At 36.4% G+C, this 18,262-nt stretch overlaps 1 protein-coding gene across 2 annotated transcripts in view; it reads left to right on the plus strand.

Annotated features, from left to right (window-relative positions):
• The window catches only part of LOC128511888 (astrotactin-2-like), a 434,725-nt gene that overhangs the window by 135,520 nt on the left and 280,943 nt on the right, over positions 1 to 18,262 (plus strand). For both annotated transcript variants that reach the window (XM_053484912.1, XM_053484914.1), the window contains exon 3: positions 5,839 to 6,235. In XM_053484912.1, coding sequence (XP_053340887.1) covers positions 5,839 to 6,235 — 397 coding nt within the window. The remainder of the gene's footprint in view (positions 1 to 5,838; positions 6,236 to 18,262) is intronic.

The raw sequence follows: 18,262 nt of genomic DNA on the forward strand, positions 1-18,262 counted from the left end.
TTGTTGCATGTGTGTAAAATGAGGTCAGGCTTGCTAGATTTATTTCTGCATCAAACAGGATTTATCGTGACATCAAACAGGGCTCCACAAACTCCTAATTAATTTTCGTGTTAAATTTCCAACACAGTGCACAATGCTTAAAAATGTTAGATATGTATTTTATAAATCTCTTTAGTGTTATCATTATGAAGCAGCTCATTTGGTAATGCTTTCTATGATGTCATATAAATAAAGACTTATAAAAGCATCCATTCATTATGTTATAATGCATTTATAAGTTATTATACGCAAAGGTATATTTACGAAGTCACTGCAGCTTGGCGAGTGAGGTTCTCAGATATACTGTATGATGTTCGGTGCAGTACTTATACTGTAGGGTGTTCTTATTTTTTTTTCTAATCCTTATTATTATTATTATTATTATTATTATTATTATTATTATAATTTTTTAATATGGCTAAAAAAAAAGAGAAATGAGACATGAGGATCCCATGGTTTTACATATCCATATAAAAATATTAGTACATAACTAACAAGCTATAAAGGAGGTAAAAACCGAACAAAAAATAAATAAAATCAGCACACTTTCTTTTTGACAGTCTTTCAGGCGGTTGTTTTGAAGCTCAGTGTTCTAAACTCTCAGCTATAACTTCCCCAGACAGACCAGGGCCACGACCACATATCCACACACATCCTCAGGGTCAAGAGGAGTTCGGAGTTCGAAGAGAGAGAGAGAAGGATGGATGGAAAGGCGTTAGGACGAGTGGACACTGCACTGATTCAGATAGAAATCTGTCCTGATATTCGCAGTTTAAATGCAATCAGCTGAAGATGATTGAGGTGGGATCACTAAAGGAGACTCACTTGTTTCCATTTAAATTTGGGATTTAATATATTTGTTTAATAATTTATATCTGGCGTGAATATTGCTGGGAATTCTAGTTTGATTTTGAAAAAAAAATAAGCTCGTCTGCTGGATCATGTGTCTTAAATGTATTAATTGAAATTTGACAAAGTGAAGAAATAACTTTGTTTTTTTCAACCCTGCTTCTCCTTCTTTTATATAACTTTTTATGTTTCTATAAAACTTAACAGCTTGAAGGCTAAGCTACATGCTGCATGCAGGGAAACAACACATATTTTTAAGCTCTGTGCTCTTTTTTCTTTTCCACATTTCTCCAGGTTATGCATTAATAACATGCAGTGGAGGTCAGCCTTTTCTTTTTTTTTTCTTTGGCTTTTTTTCACCCCGAGGCCATAACAGTGGATCAGGGTTAGGCACCATAGGTCAGTATAATCTGAAAGGCTTGCTTTTGTGTCTGCATTTCATGACTACAGTTGGTTGCAAGGCATAAAGAATCAAATATAATACTTCTATTACGTGATCAGAAATACATGTACTCTTTTTGTTCACTTTTTTTTTTCATCTGCTGGAAAATAAAACTTGCAAGGCTCTGAAATCTGAATGGTCACAATGTGACCACATTTCAGGGCAAAATGCGACATGTTTATTAAGAGTCGACTGCGTCACTTTTTTCTGACTAGTGAAACTATCGGCTGGGCAAAAATATAGCAGCTGCTGTGAGTGAAATAAATTAGTTTGTTGGACTTTTGAAGAATAATGAAGGGAAAAAAAAAAGTTTTCAGTCTGTTAATATCGTTGCAGTTTCCCCGGCAGTCATGGACTTCTATGATGAAGTGCTATTATCAAAAGTGCCATTGTCAGTGTGTGTGTGTGTGTGTGTGTGTGTTTATATATATATATATATATATATATATATATATATATATATATATATATATATAGTTTTTCATATTTCTGATGATTTTTTTAAATTTTCATAAAAAAAGTTCTGTGTGCAAAAAACTCAACACCAAACATTACTATAACTAAACCAACTACAGGCTGACTTTTTCACTTGTGACAAACTATGTGGGGGGATGGATTTATCCTGTTTGGCAAAATAAGATGTAATTTAGGCAGATACACCCCCAAAACTAATGTTTTGGTATTTGTGTTTTTTTTTTTTACAAAACAACTCAAAACAAACAAAATATATATACTCTGTAATATTTCTAGCTTCTTGTTTTTCTCAAAACTGCCAGAATAGATTTATCTCATTTTGCAGTAAAACCCATCATATTAAAAATCCATAATAAAACATACTGTATGAATTGCTTGTCGTGTCCTCCTTCTTCACATGGTTTATTAGTCAGTTGCCAAGCAACTGTACCGTCACATATTGTACATTATACAGTTTATAGGAAATATGACAACTGATTAGTGTCTGCCTCTCAATATTACCACTTAACTAGATGTTATTATTCTCTTCCTCCTCTTCCTATTCTTATTCTTATTATTAGATTTGGACATGGACTTACTTTCTACATACTTAGAACAGAAAATGAGAGAGAGCAAGAGATAGAGCAAGAGAGAGAATGACTATGAACATCTCGTTATCTGAGAAAGACAATTACATCAAGAGAACTGGAGAGGCTGGGGAAAAAAACAAAAACAGAAAATGTAAAAAAAAAAAAAAAATCAGTAACCATATTAACATGCTGTTAAATTCTCACATCAGATTGGTTAGAAGTTGTTGATGCATTTTCTAGTACGGCAGTGCGGCCAGTAGTACCTGTGTGAAGGTGAATTATATTAAAGAGCTTATTCTTGTTCTAATACAATATGTTATTGTTTCCATGGTAACAGCTCAATTACACTGATCTGTATAGAGGTAAAGGTTCGGTTCTCCACGCTCCACATAGTTTTTATTTGCTTGTTTATATCCTACATTTTTTTAAGTGCAACAAAATCTCTGCAACTCCATAGTTAAGGACACTGTACACTCGCACAACCCGTCACAGTGTTTAAAAATGAATACAGTTATAAGTCTGATGATTCCCATAAGCTCTGTGCCAAACTATTTTAGAAATTCAAGATGTGTTTTCTGTCATTACCGCTGTCTGTGGTTTGTTGTTCTCTGTCATGGCATCCCTTCAAACCCATCACTGCTCAGCCAGATGGTCTCTGAAGTCCACCCTCGTTAGTCTGCTTGTTTATTTTTAATTAAGTCTTAAATGTTGAGTGAAACATTGAGCTGTGTCTCTTTTTAGCTCAATGCTTGGCTAGCAGTTGAGTGATGACAAAAATGTCAGCTATATATATATCTATATACAGTACACACACACACAAAAAACATACTGTACCGCTCTGAACCTCCTTACTCATTTCTTCATTCATTCATTAATTTTTTACACAAATTATCTAGTACAGGGTCGCAGGGGCAAGGGGCCTATCCTCGGGACAGGGTGCCAATCCATGACAGGTCACACACAACACTGGGAAACCCACCAAGCAAGCGCAGGGAGAACACAAACCCACAAGGCAGCAGTCGGATCCTTGGACCTGGAGGCGCTAGGCCACGGTGCTAACCACTTCATCACTATGCTGCCTCGTTTCTTCTTATTGCATTAAATGAAATTTAACCCTGTCAGACTGTAATGTGCCTGAAGATTTAAAATTTGGTTGTTTATGTAAGAACCTCAGCAGCGACCTCATTTCCCCTCTCGTCTGTTCCAACCACTCAAGCATTCATCATCACCAGTATACTTATCACCGACCTGATCATCTATCATCATCTGCACCTGTTTCTCACTGGGTCATCCTTCAGTTTTTATGCTTGAATGATTCATAGGTCACTGTGTGGCTTAACAAACAAAAAACATTCCTCTGAAACTGCTCAAGTACAATGAAGCCTGGCATAGAGCACTATTCCCCGGGACTACATAAAAATTCAAGAAGGTCTAGCAAAAATGTGAAGAAATGAGGGGTGGCTCATATAGCATTTGTTTAAAAGAAATTTGCTGATGTTCTGCCTATTCGAGAGGTTGAAATTAGTTCAGAATGCTGACGGTTTCTGAATACACAAAATCAATCAGGTTCATCCTGCATAACATCTATAAAGAATTTCACATCATGCTTCACTCACTCGCAGCCTGTTTCATTTATTTACACACATCAGTGTCGTTTCCATACAGCGCCTCCCCGAAGCGCGATGAGTCCCACACCGTGACCTCCGCGACCCTCAGGAGTGATGACTCTTCCTGCTCTCATTCCTCTGCATTTGACTCAGAGGAAAGTAGATTTTTAGCATGTGCGCCGCCGCGGGGTGAGATTAATGAGCACGTTCAGTCAGGGTGAGGCGCGCCCGTCCACCAGCCTGTGATTTATGAACAGCCGCCAGTGCGTGAGCTGTAATCTGAGAAGGGTTTGTTTTTGCTCATGAAGATGGAATTTTGAAATTCGCTGATTGATTATCTTACCCTGGCCCGTTTCTACATCATGCAACGGAGAAGGAAAAGTGCGTAAGAAAGCACACCTCTCACCTAACCTAACTGTTTAATGATCAGATCACTGCTGAAGGAAAGAATAACTAAATAAATAATTGAATAAAGTTAAATAATTGATCAGTGGCCAGCAGTGGTCTTAAAAAGGGGATTTGTAATGATGTGTTTAAGGACTTATCACAGAGCATTTTTGCATCCTGTCTCCTTTTTTATACTTCCTGGGCTTCTACTACAGTACAGTCAGAAGGACATTGATTAATTTTCTTTTCAAAAGCATCAGTTGGTCCATAAGAAGTTATTTAACAGAGACAAGAAATGTTTGCTTATCCTTTAAAGAAGGAGTTCCCCGTGTTAGCGCTTTGTAAAGACATTAAAGTTTTCCACAACATGGGTCTTTAGATTTTTTTTTTATTATTATTATTTTGTCATTGTTGTCTTGGTACGTTATAGAAAATAACAGAATGACAGTTTGTAGTTGTTGTAGCATCCATGTTTAAAAACAGGAAATAACTTTCTACAAGATTAAATATATGGATAAATTATTAAAACAAATATATACAGGCGAAAGACCAACAACAACAACAACATATATATATAACAAATATATAATATATTAATGTTATTAAAAAAAAAAATATATATATATATATATATATATATATATATATATATATATATATATACACAATGTGTAACCTTTTAAAATATCCTTTTTTAAATAAATGAATAAATAAATAAATAAATAAAAAATAATTCTTGCTTATTTAATAATGGGTGCCATTATTTCTGGAGTTGATTGAATACTGGCTTCAATTGTTTTTGTTTTTCCCCCAAGTTCTTACTTTTTCTATTTTCTTTTTTTTTTTTTTTGGTTTCAGGTGTTTTATTTATGAACATATTTTTTTTTTATTATTTAATTAACATTTTATACATTTTATAAATATTTGCAATATGCTTGCATTATTCTTTTGACCATTTTGCCTATTACTTTTTTATTGTACTCTTAATTTAAGAATTTGTCTTACTACTTCAGTCTTTAGTGAAAGGAGTCTTGTTTTACCCTTTTAAAATCTGCTGTCTTCTTCCTCACATGTGAAGGCTGTTTGTTTGATGCCCCTGATCTAGGGGACTCGCAGAGCCCGCAGGCTTGGGAAAATTATCACTTTTTGAGGGGTTAAATAGAAACAAATAAAGGCCTTTCCTGACTACTGTAGCTCAATAACATGTTTCAATCTATCTGATTTTAAAATTCTTTCTGATTCTCTAATGAGTGGCAAAAGTTATGTCAAGCATCCAAGATTGATTTTCGTCTGACTTTCTGATCTTATTCGCCCCAATTTCTGTCTGTTATTAAAAGCCAGATGGACTAAAAAAATTTTTAAAGCATTTTCCCTCCCTGAGGCAAAGAAGATTTTCCTGTTTTTTTTTTTTTTTTTTTTTAATGAGAAGAGATTAAGATATTGTTATAAAATGTTATATTGTTATTTTCAGGGTGGCTTGATCGCGCTCCTCCTCCTCATCCTCCTCTTCACCCTGGTCCTGTATACTCGGCAGCGTTGGTGCCGCCGCCGCCGTGCGCCCCAAAAAAGCGCCAGCACCGAAGCCACCCATGAAATCCACTACATCCCTTCAGTACTGCTGGGACCACCCCAGTCCAGAGACGGGTTCCGGACACCCCGCGCCCACCAGCACGGCTCAGTCATCGGCATGGCCATCCGCGAGACGCCCATCCTGGACGACTGTGATTGCGAAGACGACGAGCAGCCCGTCCAGCTGCTGGATGGGAAGGTTCAGCTCGACGATGACTTCTGCAGCCAGGGCACATGCAGCATGGACAGTCTGGGGAAAGGATGTGATGTGAATCATAAACACAGCCTGGATAACAGAGGTGAGGTGCAGACAGTTGGTCTTGGTTCAAGGGGTTTTGCACTGTAGGTTTTGGATCTTGTGCTCTTGAAAAGTACACTTTTCTTATATAGTTATGTTGGTACGCTGAAGGATTTTCCGCATGCCTTGCAGCACGAAGATTGAGCTGACATCACATTAATGTTCTCCAAGTAAGATGATCTCAGTTTTGTTTGGAGCTTTGATATACTCAGCTGTGCTCATTGACTGGATAAGGTAATAATTGTCTCATGTACAGTACTAAGATAACTAGACTGAAGCCATGACTGCTTTAGCCTTACCCAACCTTGAATTAAACATGCATAATAGATGAGAAAAAAAGTGCTATTGAGAGGTTTTCATGCACCAACGTATTTATGCGGCAATGTATTATTAGCAAGAACATGACCACAAGCATGTGCTTAACCCACATTTGAATGCGTGTAAGATTCCCAGTGTAAATATTGGCCTTTTTAAGTAGCCAACTCTGAATATGGAGAACTAATCATGACAATCTTGGATACCTTTTAAGGCCACACATTCAGTATTTCAATCTGTCTATTCTGTCACAATTTATTTACGCCCATAATTACCTTAAAAAACTTAAAATTGGAAACCCAAACAAGCAATTTTACAACCACTACAACACTGTCCTCTATCATCCTCGTTCCCATCCTGACACATAACTAAAGCTAATGATGGTGGGAACACTGGCATTTAAAGTGACATGTGGCATATTCGAGTGCATCTTGGGAGTTGGATTTGAAGTCACCTGCCAAGCGGAGAATAATTATAGCTGTTGACCCGAATCTGAAGTGAGACACAGGCAGAGTGGAGAGCTAGCGAGAGCAGCCCATTGACATGCTGCTGATGAGCTGGTTTCAGTGGTTCCCAATGGAGGACTGTGAAGGCCAGAGAGTCGATTATAAGGACTTTGGGATAACGGCTCAATATTGATAGAAAAGCTTTGCCTTGTGTTTTGTTTTTTTGGATTTATATGCAGAGTATTTAAGAGGTTTGTGATCAGTCTCTTTACACTACTCATCTAACAACTTTTATTGTTTTATTGCTTTGTTTGTTTGTTTGTCTGGTATTTCCAGTCTTGTCCTTGGAAAACAACTAAGGTCAAGGTGAAATTAATAGAGTTTGATTAAGAACTTTGGAACATGGAGTGATAATGCTCAGCTGCCAATTTCATAAATATAAATAAACAAACAATATAAACAAATAAACAAGTCATCATCGGTCAAGAACCAGCATCATTAATTACTGTACTGTAAATACTTGGTGAAGTTGCATGGTAAAAAATTAAGAGTAGAATTTAAGAGCATTTCCAAACATACAAATTGATAATTGTGACGAGAACACTCATGGGATTTGGACAAAACGGCTGTGTCCGTAGGAAAACCACTCGCTAGTGAGACTAACAAAAAGAACAAAAAGGCTGTAGTTTGCCAAGAGGCTTAACGACTATAATTTGAAACAATGGGAAAAGGTCCAACAAGTCCAGAATGACCCTATTTCAGGGTGATGCATTTCAGGAAGTGATACAACCATCATGCATAGTGGCCACTAGTTCCTTAATGCTCAAACATTTATTGAAAGATTTATTCAAATAATAAGAAAGCTGAATCAGTTACCTAAGGTGGTTGACCAGCTCATCTGGTGCTTTACGGTCAATTTGCAATAAAGGCACAGGGGGCGTAATGAGCAGGATTGAAAGTAACAAGTTTTAGGGTATATGTAATTAGACTTAACTGCAGTTTTTATCTAAACTTTGTTAATGACCAGATTTATGAGGCCATCGTGCAAAAGTTCACACAATGATGGCATGAAATAAAGCGTTTACCCACAGAGCAGCCCGTACCCCTGATGAGGAATACTTACAGCTATAGAGAGATCGGCAGTCCTGAAATCATCAAAGTGTGACCATGGAAGTAATCCCAGAGAGTATTAGCTATTAATGAACAGTGTTTAAACAGTCCAACTGCACCTCAAATACAGTAACTCTACCAGCACGTCTGGTGATCTTTCGCATGAAGAGTTTAATGAAGAAAATTCTCGCTAAGTTATCTGACTTGTGAAAACGCTTGATCTTGAAATACGCCTGGGCACAAGTTAAACACTCCACTCTGTCATGGCTGCACCGCGCTGACCCTGGCATTTATAATTCCGCAAAAGCAATTTGGCCGTCACATCCTAGGTGACTCTGTGCGTCATCTCGAATGGAGATGTGAGAGCGAGATGGAAAGGCAAGCTGGCATATCAGTGAAAGTTGTTTAATTGGTTTGTGTTTGCTTTGGTCAGGAATGACCCTGTTTGAAGCTCTTTTGAATTATTTATGCTTCATCTTTTTTTAATGCACAAATGTCCTGATTTTTCAACTCTTTTGGATATCCATTAAAGCCTGAAAATGTGTGTGAAATTGTGGATAGATTATGTTGTCATGACACCAAGTGCATGTTATGAAAAGATTCTCGAGCTTTTATTTTGTTCCTGAACGTCTATATACATTAAGAAGAGTAATAATGGCTTTTTTTTGCAGAAGAGATGCAGATTTTTTTTTTTTTTTTTTTTTGTCCATGTCTATGCCAGTGTGATGATCAGGTTTGGAGAGCACAATACTGTATATCCAGGGTTACAATAATAACACAAATACTCTCATTTAAAATATTAAGAAATACCTTTTAAAGGAATTTTGATTTTTTCTGATCCTGGGAGAGGTCTGCTACGAACTTATCTACAGAAGATGCCGCTGGTGAGGACCATACAAATCCTTCGGATCCTAATTGATGTTTGTGGAAACGTACTTGAGTAACAGACACCGTTCTTCCAAAAGATATTTCCTCGTTTGGTGTATTGATAAAGCGATAGAGAACGCTGCTCACACCTATTGGACAGTGGTTTTCATCCTTGGTTCTGGAGCACGTCTTGATGGGTTAAATGGGTCGAGAAAACACTAAGACGGGGGTCGTCCAGGACCTGGAGATGAAACCACTTATGAAACTATTCAGTGAGGGGTTCAACACAGAGAACTGGGGGTGCAGGATTCATGGTTGAAATGATGCCCATCTGGATTTTCGATCATTTTTTTTTTTTTATGATAGAATGAAAGTAATTCAGAACTTTGGATTTAGTTGCAATGACAAGTGGCAAGTCAAATCAAATCATGTCAAGTAGGCTTTTAAGTTAACAGGGAACTATCTATGTTTTTCTTTTTTTTACAAAAGAGACAACGCAACGTGCACGTGCAAATGTGCAAACAAGAGCGACGAAGTGTCTTGCCATTAAGGTGTAACTGAAATGATTATAATTTTTATCATTCTATGTTTAAGCCTTTCCAAACATTTTCTTCACTACACACTCTTCCAAAAGCCTCAGTGCGGTAACTCAAAGTAGATTAAAAAGAAGAGCCCTTGTTTTCTCGCATCATGTATGGCTCAGAGTTTATCCAGCAGTTTGTTGAAATCTGGAGACTGCTGTGATAATATCGCCTTTTTTTTTCTTCCTTTCCCGTGGATGAAGGATGAAGATCCCTTTAAGTGATGTGGACAAACAGCCGGGCTTTGGCCTTGAATAAATCATTAAGCAGATTCTCTTGGCATTGCGCCTGCTCTTCAGTGCACTCGGAGCCGGGCCGTTGCGCATTCATTATTGCTCCAATTAATTCACATCACAGAATATTTGGATCGTGACCTTGTCTGTGTCTTATCTTTTAAACTGGAAAAGTAACCGGATCACAGATTCATAAAAGATTTAAAATAATGATGATAAGTTGGGAACTTTTTTTTTTTATCATTGAAACTATCTGCATTGCTTGCCTTTTTAAATTAAATAGCAAATAAAAAAAAGCAACAGTGCAACAAAATTACACAAATTAAAATCCTTAGCAAGGCAGTGTTCTCCAAGTCCCATTTATAACCGGTTAAAAAGTCCTCATATGGCTATATGAGAGTAAGGCTGAAGGTTAATTCACTGACTCTTGCTAATTACTAGCCGTCTACTAACCAACAATGAACGTCTGGAAAAGTTTATGTAAAAGTCTGCTGTACAAGAAGTCACTTTGCGACCCTGTTTGATCTCACAGCCTGGCCTTACAGTGATTTATTTATTCATATGTTTATCCGTTTCATCCTGTACGATATAAGATCAGAGGTCCGGTGCAAACATTTCTCCGTTTCAAAAGCTTCGTAGCTGAAACTTGAGTTTCCCAGTAAAACTTTGTGAAGAAATGTATTTCATCAGTGTTTTAAAATGTCATATTTTATTGAATTTGGAATACATGTTTGATTCTGGAATTTAATTTATTTTTTTTTTTTTTGAGAAAGAGAATGTGGCTGGAAAAAAGGACTTAAAAGAAGTTATACAGAGAAGAGAGTTTTACTAGATGGAGAACAGTGATGATGTACAAAGATTACATTTATGTTCTCGCTCACGAGAGTCGGCTCACTATGACCTTGTACACATTTCGATTCAGTTATGTATTGCAATTCTTTATTCTTTATTTTTTTGTGTGGCAATTCATATATTCCAGATATGCAGCAGCGATAGAGACAGTTACACAAAGACAGGTTGTAGATTTGATTACACACTGTATATGTATATCTCACATATGAACAGAATAACGTGAGAACTGATCAGAAATTACTAGTGCAATGCTAAGAATAAAAAATATTCAATATATACAAGATGCATATGAATAGAGCATAGTGAACAAATCACATGTTATTTTCTCTTATTACTGTAGTTCTACTAATAGGAGAAAATTAATTGCAGTGCAGTCTTCATGTGGCAAAGTGCATAAGAGTGCAAATAGTATTTACAACATAATTTATTAAAAACTTGAGAATGAGGGGGAAAAAAAAGAAAAACAAGAAATAGAAACCAAAAGAAATGTAGAAAGTAAAGACACCCTGACGGAAGCTGAATGATCAAGTGCGGAAGCTTCATGGCTCTATACGGCGAATATTTGCACTTTGGTTTACAAAGGTGTAACGGTGACTGTTTTTGAACCATCATATTTAATCATTGCTTTCCTAAATGTGATTTAAACCCTCAATTGGTGTATGTAGCACAAACCAAAAAAAAAGTGGTCCCAGTAATTCCTTCTCGTCCACTGGTTCTCGTTACTGGTCCTGGAGGACCGTCTGCCCTGCACAATTTAGTTGTTTTCCTGGCCATATTACGTGTAATTCAATTAAGCAAAAGCTGTTAATTATCTGATTAGTTAACTCAGGTCTGTTAGGAGTTGTAAAAAAAAAAAAAAATAAATAAATAAAAAGTGCAAGGACCCACGAGTTAACAACCACTGTTCTCTTGGTCATTTTAAAATATTCCACTTTTCACCCTGGGAGGTCCAGTTCCCCTTTTCTGAGACTATAAAGATGCATTTCTAGTAGATCTGACTTGTAAGAATACTTCAGCATGTTTTGTCAGCTGTGATATCATTAAGGAAAATTTGGAGGAATTATATAGTTTTTATTATTTATTTATTGATTAATTTATTTATTTTTTGTATTTGCCCATAAGCTCGCTCAGACTTAGGACAGTAAGTGTGTATACATCGGAAAAATCATTCATACTTTGTGTATATCCTGGCCAACAAGACTGGCATAAACCTAATTAGAAAGTAATCATGAATTTATTTCCCCAGGGCTTTAACAGATTGCCAAGCACTAGCGTTCATAAATGTACTCGGAGACTGTATTATTGCGTCGATATCGCAGAGAGGCAATCGTTGCCAATAGAAAGCTGAACGATATTGAATCAGGGTTTAATTTGAACTTCACTGGCCACTACTTTCAATGCAATAAAAAAGAAGAAGAAAAAAAAAATCAATGAGCTCTTTCAGTTTATTTCTCCTTCTATTTAATCAAGCACATAGTAAACATGCAGCAAACCGACACACTGTGTTTCAAACTCTTTTAAACAGGACAATAAATGATGCCTGGATCTTTGGCCGATGGGAGGAGATGAATGAAGTGTCGGAGAATGAGGTGGTAGGGTGACAATTACTTCCGACGTTAGGAGGAAAAGACAGCAATTAGCTTTCAATCATGTTTGTTATTCACGAGGAGAGAGAAGGAGGGAGGGATGTGGTAGTTTCCTTCAGCCTTCCTTACAACATTTACATATTTGTTTTAAAAAAAGGATAGTCAACAAGTATTGCATAATAAAATTGTTGAAAATGTTAAAATTGTAGCTATAATAATTTATTATTATTATTATTATTATTATTATTATTATTATTTTTATTATTATAAAGAAAAATTTGAAAATTTGTCAGTCACAGCAACAGTAAACAATTCAGGCATCTCTGAGCTTATTTATGTAGAAGAGGGTGGATAGCACTTTTTGTGTAAGTGTGCTAAGCTGTACTGTGATGCACCAAGTACTTTTTTTTTTGACACAGATGATTGATGTAAAATTCACCATTTAATCAATTTTAGACTGTCTGTTTTCATATTATTATTATTATTAATAATAATAATAATAATAAGTTTATTTTGTGTTTATTTTATGTTGATGCCTTGTTTTGACATTTTTCTTAAACAAAAATTATTTATTAATTTTTAGCTGATTGAAGGTAATTAGATGCATACAAATAATATAAACAATAAAGCATAAGGTACCTATAGGGTACTTATGGTAATAATTTTTTTAATAATAATAATAATAATAATATGTTTATTTTGTGTTATTTTATGTTTATGCTATGTTTTAACATTTTTAAAAGTGGTTAAAAGTAATTATTAATTATTAGCTGATTTAAGGTAAATAAATGCATACACATAATATAAATAATAAAACATAAGGTACCTATAGGGTACTTATGGTAATAATAATAATAATAATAATAATAATAATAATAAAACTAATACTTATAATAATAATATAAATAATACGTTTATTTTGTGTTTATTTTATGTTTATGCTGTTTTAACATTTTTAAAAGCAGTTAAAAGTAATTATTAATTATTAGCTGATTTAAGTAAATAAATGCATACAAATAATATAAATAACATAAAGTACTTAAAATATAATAATAATAAAAAATATATAATAATTATAATAATAATAATAATTATAATAATAATAATAATACTATTTATAGTCACTTTTGGATCACAGTATTTAACTGGAAACATATTATACTATAATAATATTTTTTAAAGACATTTAATAAAAACAATCTACAATACTCGACAAATTTGGTCTTACTCATTCCTTACTTACTAATAATCGCTTTGTTATCAGTAATCATTACTGTCCTTATTATGAAGAGCTACAGTGTCAGGTCCGCTGTGTGTGTTCACGTGTGAATTCTGTAGAAGCTGTTTCTCTCTTTCCGGTTGTCTACCACTTTCTGTTTTTCAGTGTGAGTTTTTAGAACGTAGCTTTAACGTGTAACTCAGCTGGTATTTAGAAAAAGAATCGGTCCTGAACGCGACCAGGGGTTGTGTTAAATTCTGTGAAACAGAGCCTGTTGGTCAGAGAGGGGCTGATGGGAGATATGGGGTTTATTGGTTAGAAGCGCTGACCCTTTCTCTAGCATCAGCACAGGGGGCGTTAGATGTTGTCTAAAAAATCCGCAGGGGGTGAAATGAGCTCTTGTTCAGTCGGGAGTAGCGATGGCTTTTCCTTGAATTGTCATGTTTGGGCTGTTCTTCTGTGTGCAAGAGTGTGTTCGAGCACATTTAGAAAATAGCTCTGTAAGTCTGAGGTCTCAGGCTTATAAATATTTTTTCAAAAAAAAGAAACAACCCACATATTCCTCATTTACACTAAACATTTACACGAGTTAAAGAATCAGCCCCATGTAACGAGCTGTGGGAGCTGGTTCCTAATTAGCAGCGTAAACACGCTTTATACCTTCCGCATTTTACAGATCCATTTTATTGTTTTTAGCTATTTGTTCTTCTTTCCTAATGTAGCTTGTATTAAAGTTATTCAAGTTTGAGTGGGAAAAATTTCCTCCTCTGCAAACTATTGGTGAGACAATACATTCTGTTATTTTCTATACAAGATGAGTTAATATGATACTCTTATTTCTGCACATCAATCTACTAATGCTAATGATTTGTTTATTTAAAAAATGTCACGGTTTCCTTTTTTTATAATTACAGTGGGATCTTGGATCGTGAGTAACTCGGTCTGCGAGTGTTTTGCAAGACGAGCAACATTTTAAAATATATTTTAACTTAATAAACAAGCAAGGTCCTGACATATGATTAGTACGCGTGCGCTTTGTCTGCTGAGCGTCACGTGATCACAACTGGGCCAATGGTTCCTTTCTCTTACGTGCTATGGGATTTGGGGCAATAGTCCACCATGCTCAGTCCCAGTTTGTCAGCTTGTATTATTTATTTTTATCAAGCATATTTTTGGGCTGTGGAATGGATCATCTGAGTTTCTATTTTTTCTTATGGGGGAAATTTGCTTTGATATACAAGTGTGTTGCTATACAAGCACGCTTCCGAAACAAATTATTCTTGCAATCCATGATTTGAATGTACATTCCTCTCGATGCTTTGAAATATCTCAGAAACATGACAACTTTTGCTTTTGGACTGTTGCTGCATCAACACTAGATATGTCTCCCGTAATTTTTGTATATACATCAAACATTTACAGGTCTTGCATCCACTGTACAATTCTCACTAAAACGTTTTGTTGAAGCAACAAATTAACCTGAATCAAAGAATAACCACATGACCTACCGACCAATCTGGACCCAGAATTCAGTAGCAATCTGTGTGAGAGTGTAAGAGTTGGTCTGTGTGTTTGTATTATAAATGACTGTATGTTTTAGAACATTCTGTAGTAACATAACCCCCCTGATAGAAACATAAATGCATCAGACCACAAACTGCACTGCAGGAGACGAAGCAAATCAAATGGACGCTGCTGGATTAGAGCAGGAATCGGGTAGCGCGCTCCGAAGGAACCATATGGCAGGCTGAGACTCGTTCGCTCCGAGGAAAGAAGTGTGTGAAAATTACAAAACAGCACATGAGCGTCGCCGCAGTGAGGGTCACCTTTAAATGACCTTTCCTTGGATCTTTGGGGCAAGAGTGTTGGGTGTGTGCCTGAGCATGAATTAATATGTTCAGTCACTCACTCACACACACATACACACAAACATCCATACACACATAAATATACAATTTTTTCAAGGATTCAAAGTGAAAGATACAGGGATGGAGTGAATGAATGATCAAATGATTGAGTGGTGAAGTGGGTGACGTTTTAACTGATTTATTTAGTATCGAAAAAGCGATTGGACAAATAAAAAACTGAATATATGATAACAGGAATGAGAGAGTGACAGAATGAGTAATGAAAAGTGTGAACAAGAGCGAGCGATTGACGTGTGAACAACAGGGTTATTGACGATACGGTAGCGATAAGTGACGTGAATGACAGAATGACAGGATTAAGTGAAGGAGTAAACTGAAAGGATACCGGAACAAACGACGGAATGAGTAAAAAACTGACCAGAACGACGGAAATTCATGATGGAAGGAAAGACAGAATAAGCGACAAAGTGACACCATAGTGTTTGTGGAAGCAGCGTTAGGAGAGTACATTTTCAGAATGAGTGATGGATTGAGCAAAGGAGTAAATGACATCATAAACGACAGAATGACATGAAGACAGAATAAATAATGGAACGAATGATTGAAGCAAGTGACGGTGTAACACACCATTGTCTATGACAGGACACTAATGTACACACACAGTATGATTCATGTGTATTCATATACTGAAAAATGCTGCAGAAAAAAAGAGAGAATCCTCTACCCTTGTTTCTTTGTACATGTAACTGATGCTCTTCACAAATCTGCCCTCTTAGTTGTGTCATGTGTAGAAAACCTGAACCTTCAGGATGAACAAGATCATGCTTTATATTCATAGATCTCCCTCACACACACTTAAACTCTGTTGTCTCTCTGGTTTAGTAAGTGATGTTTTATGGACTTTCCTGAGTCCAAAAAACATGAAGTGGTGATGTCATCAAGTCTGTGTGCATTAGAACACACCAGCATGTAATGTAAGCATGGAGAAAAAATGATTAGGTGATTAAGTGAGATGTTTAAATAATAATAATAAAAAAAAAACACGTCTTAATTCGTTATACATTTATTCATTGTCCTCAACCAGGATGTCCAGGATGTTCACTTTTTCAACGAGAGCTGCTGTTTCAGAAAATTAATCACCATGTTTGCGCCATTTGCCTTTGCTCTTATCCACATTGACTTACTTTTTTTTTTTTTTTGGTCTCATTACACATTAGAGCAGTTGAGGGCCTTGCCCAAGGGCCCAACAGTGGCAACTTGGTGGTGGTAGGGTTTGAACCTAGGACTTTCTGGACCACAGAGTCACCTCTATCCCAATACTCACGGCCCACTCAGAATCCGGAATTCAAATATTTCTGTAGTAGACGAAACTATTGGCGTTTATTCAATTTCCTTCTTTCTGTGCATGCTAGCCATTTTGAAAAATTTGTCTAGGATCAGAGCTGATACTGTACTACACTACAAAAGTATTGTGTGTGTGTGTGTGTGTGTCACTTTAGACAGATTATCCTCCCAGTGGCAGTCTTAAGAAATAAATATTTTTATTTGCCGCCGCTGCCTCACTACTTTTGCTAGCAGGCAGACGCCACTGACAGCGACACTTAAATGAGACAGATGAATGGAGGGATTTTCTGTTGAACCCCTTACACCGAATACACACATCCACACAAACACAAAACACACATCTAAGCCTACTTGAGTCTGCTTTTTTTAAGTAGTTGTCCTTGGAGTAGACTTTTGAATTTCACATACAGTACTACATAAAAAAAGAACCCCCTCTTCCGCTACATTTTAAACATAATTTCTCTACAGTCATATACTGTATTTATACATTTTTTCCTAATCTTCTATTTACTGTATTAGTCGAATGCTAATTGCCAGTTGATATCTGCCTTGTTGGTTTGTATCCTGCTAATGTGAAAAATAACAGCCGTTGTTAGTGAGCCTTAGCTAATGCTTTCTGACGGTCCTTCCCAGGATCCTTTGTGAATGCAGCACTCGCTTACAGTCCATCATTTCTACTTAGAGTTAAGTGAAGGATTTGACGATGTGCGCAAGCTAAGAGAAGTGACAAATAAGCATTTGTTACTTGTTGAACTGTACAAAATGTGACAGGTAGGGTGTAGTTTTTCAAAACTTGCTGGCTAAGTACACTTAGCAGAGGAACCAGTGGTCTTTTCTGCTTCACCCATCATCTACTGATTGAATCCTGATGATGTCACAGGCTATAGTACCAAATTGTCTATTTGAGTCTATTGTGTATTTTGTCTGTAAACTTATGCATGTGAAGAAAGGGCCTAAAAATGTGTTTAATGTGTCTAACGTTGTGCTCAAAAAGGCCTATACTAATGATAAGCTATACGAGTGGTGTTCAAGTCAAACCAGAACTTGTGATGAAATTTCTGGTGAATAAAGGCAATTGACATTTCCAGATGACTTTAAGCACAGTATGTTAATGAGACTCTTAGCCGTAGTAAAGCATTTAAATGGTGCAAACGTTTTAAAGAAGGCTGTAAGCCAGTGAATGACTATCCCGGCCGAGGTGGCTCGGAGCCCAGTGTAGTCATTCCTGTGAAAATTTAGCAAGTGAAATGCCTGATTCTTGAAAATCAATGGGTACATTTTTGTTGCCAGCTTGCAGACGAGATCCATCGGTCTGTGGGCACGCTAGACATAATTATAAAAAAAATACCACTTGCATGTTACAGGAACTCGGCTGGAAGTTATTTCCACATCCCCCATACAGTCCTGACCTTACTTCTAACCATGTCCACATTTTTGGGCCACTAAACCAGTGCTTGGCAGGCAAAAATTTCAGATGCCGGTAGTCCAATCATGGCTCTGGCGCACTATGAAAACTTTCTACCATAAAGGTATCCAGGCACTAGTGAAATGCTGGGAAAGGTGTGTTACGGAAACGGGATTAAATAGAGAAAGTATGTTCGAGTTCT

Source organism: Clarias gariepinus, chromosome 24 (assembly GCF_024256425.1).
Source record: "Clarias gariepinus isolate MV-2021 ecotype Netherlands chromosome 24, CGAR_prim_01v2, whole genome shotgun sequence".
Lineage (NCBI taxonomy): Eukaryota > Metazoa > Chordata > Actinopteri > Siluriformes > Clariidae > Clarias > Clarias gariepinus.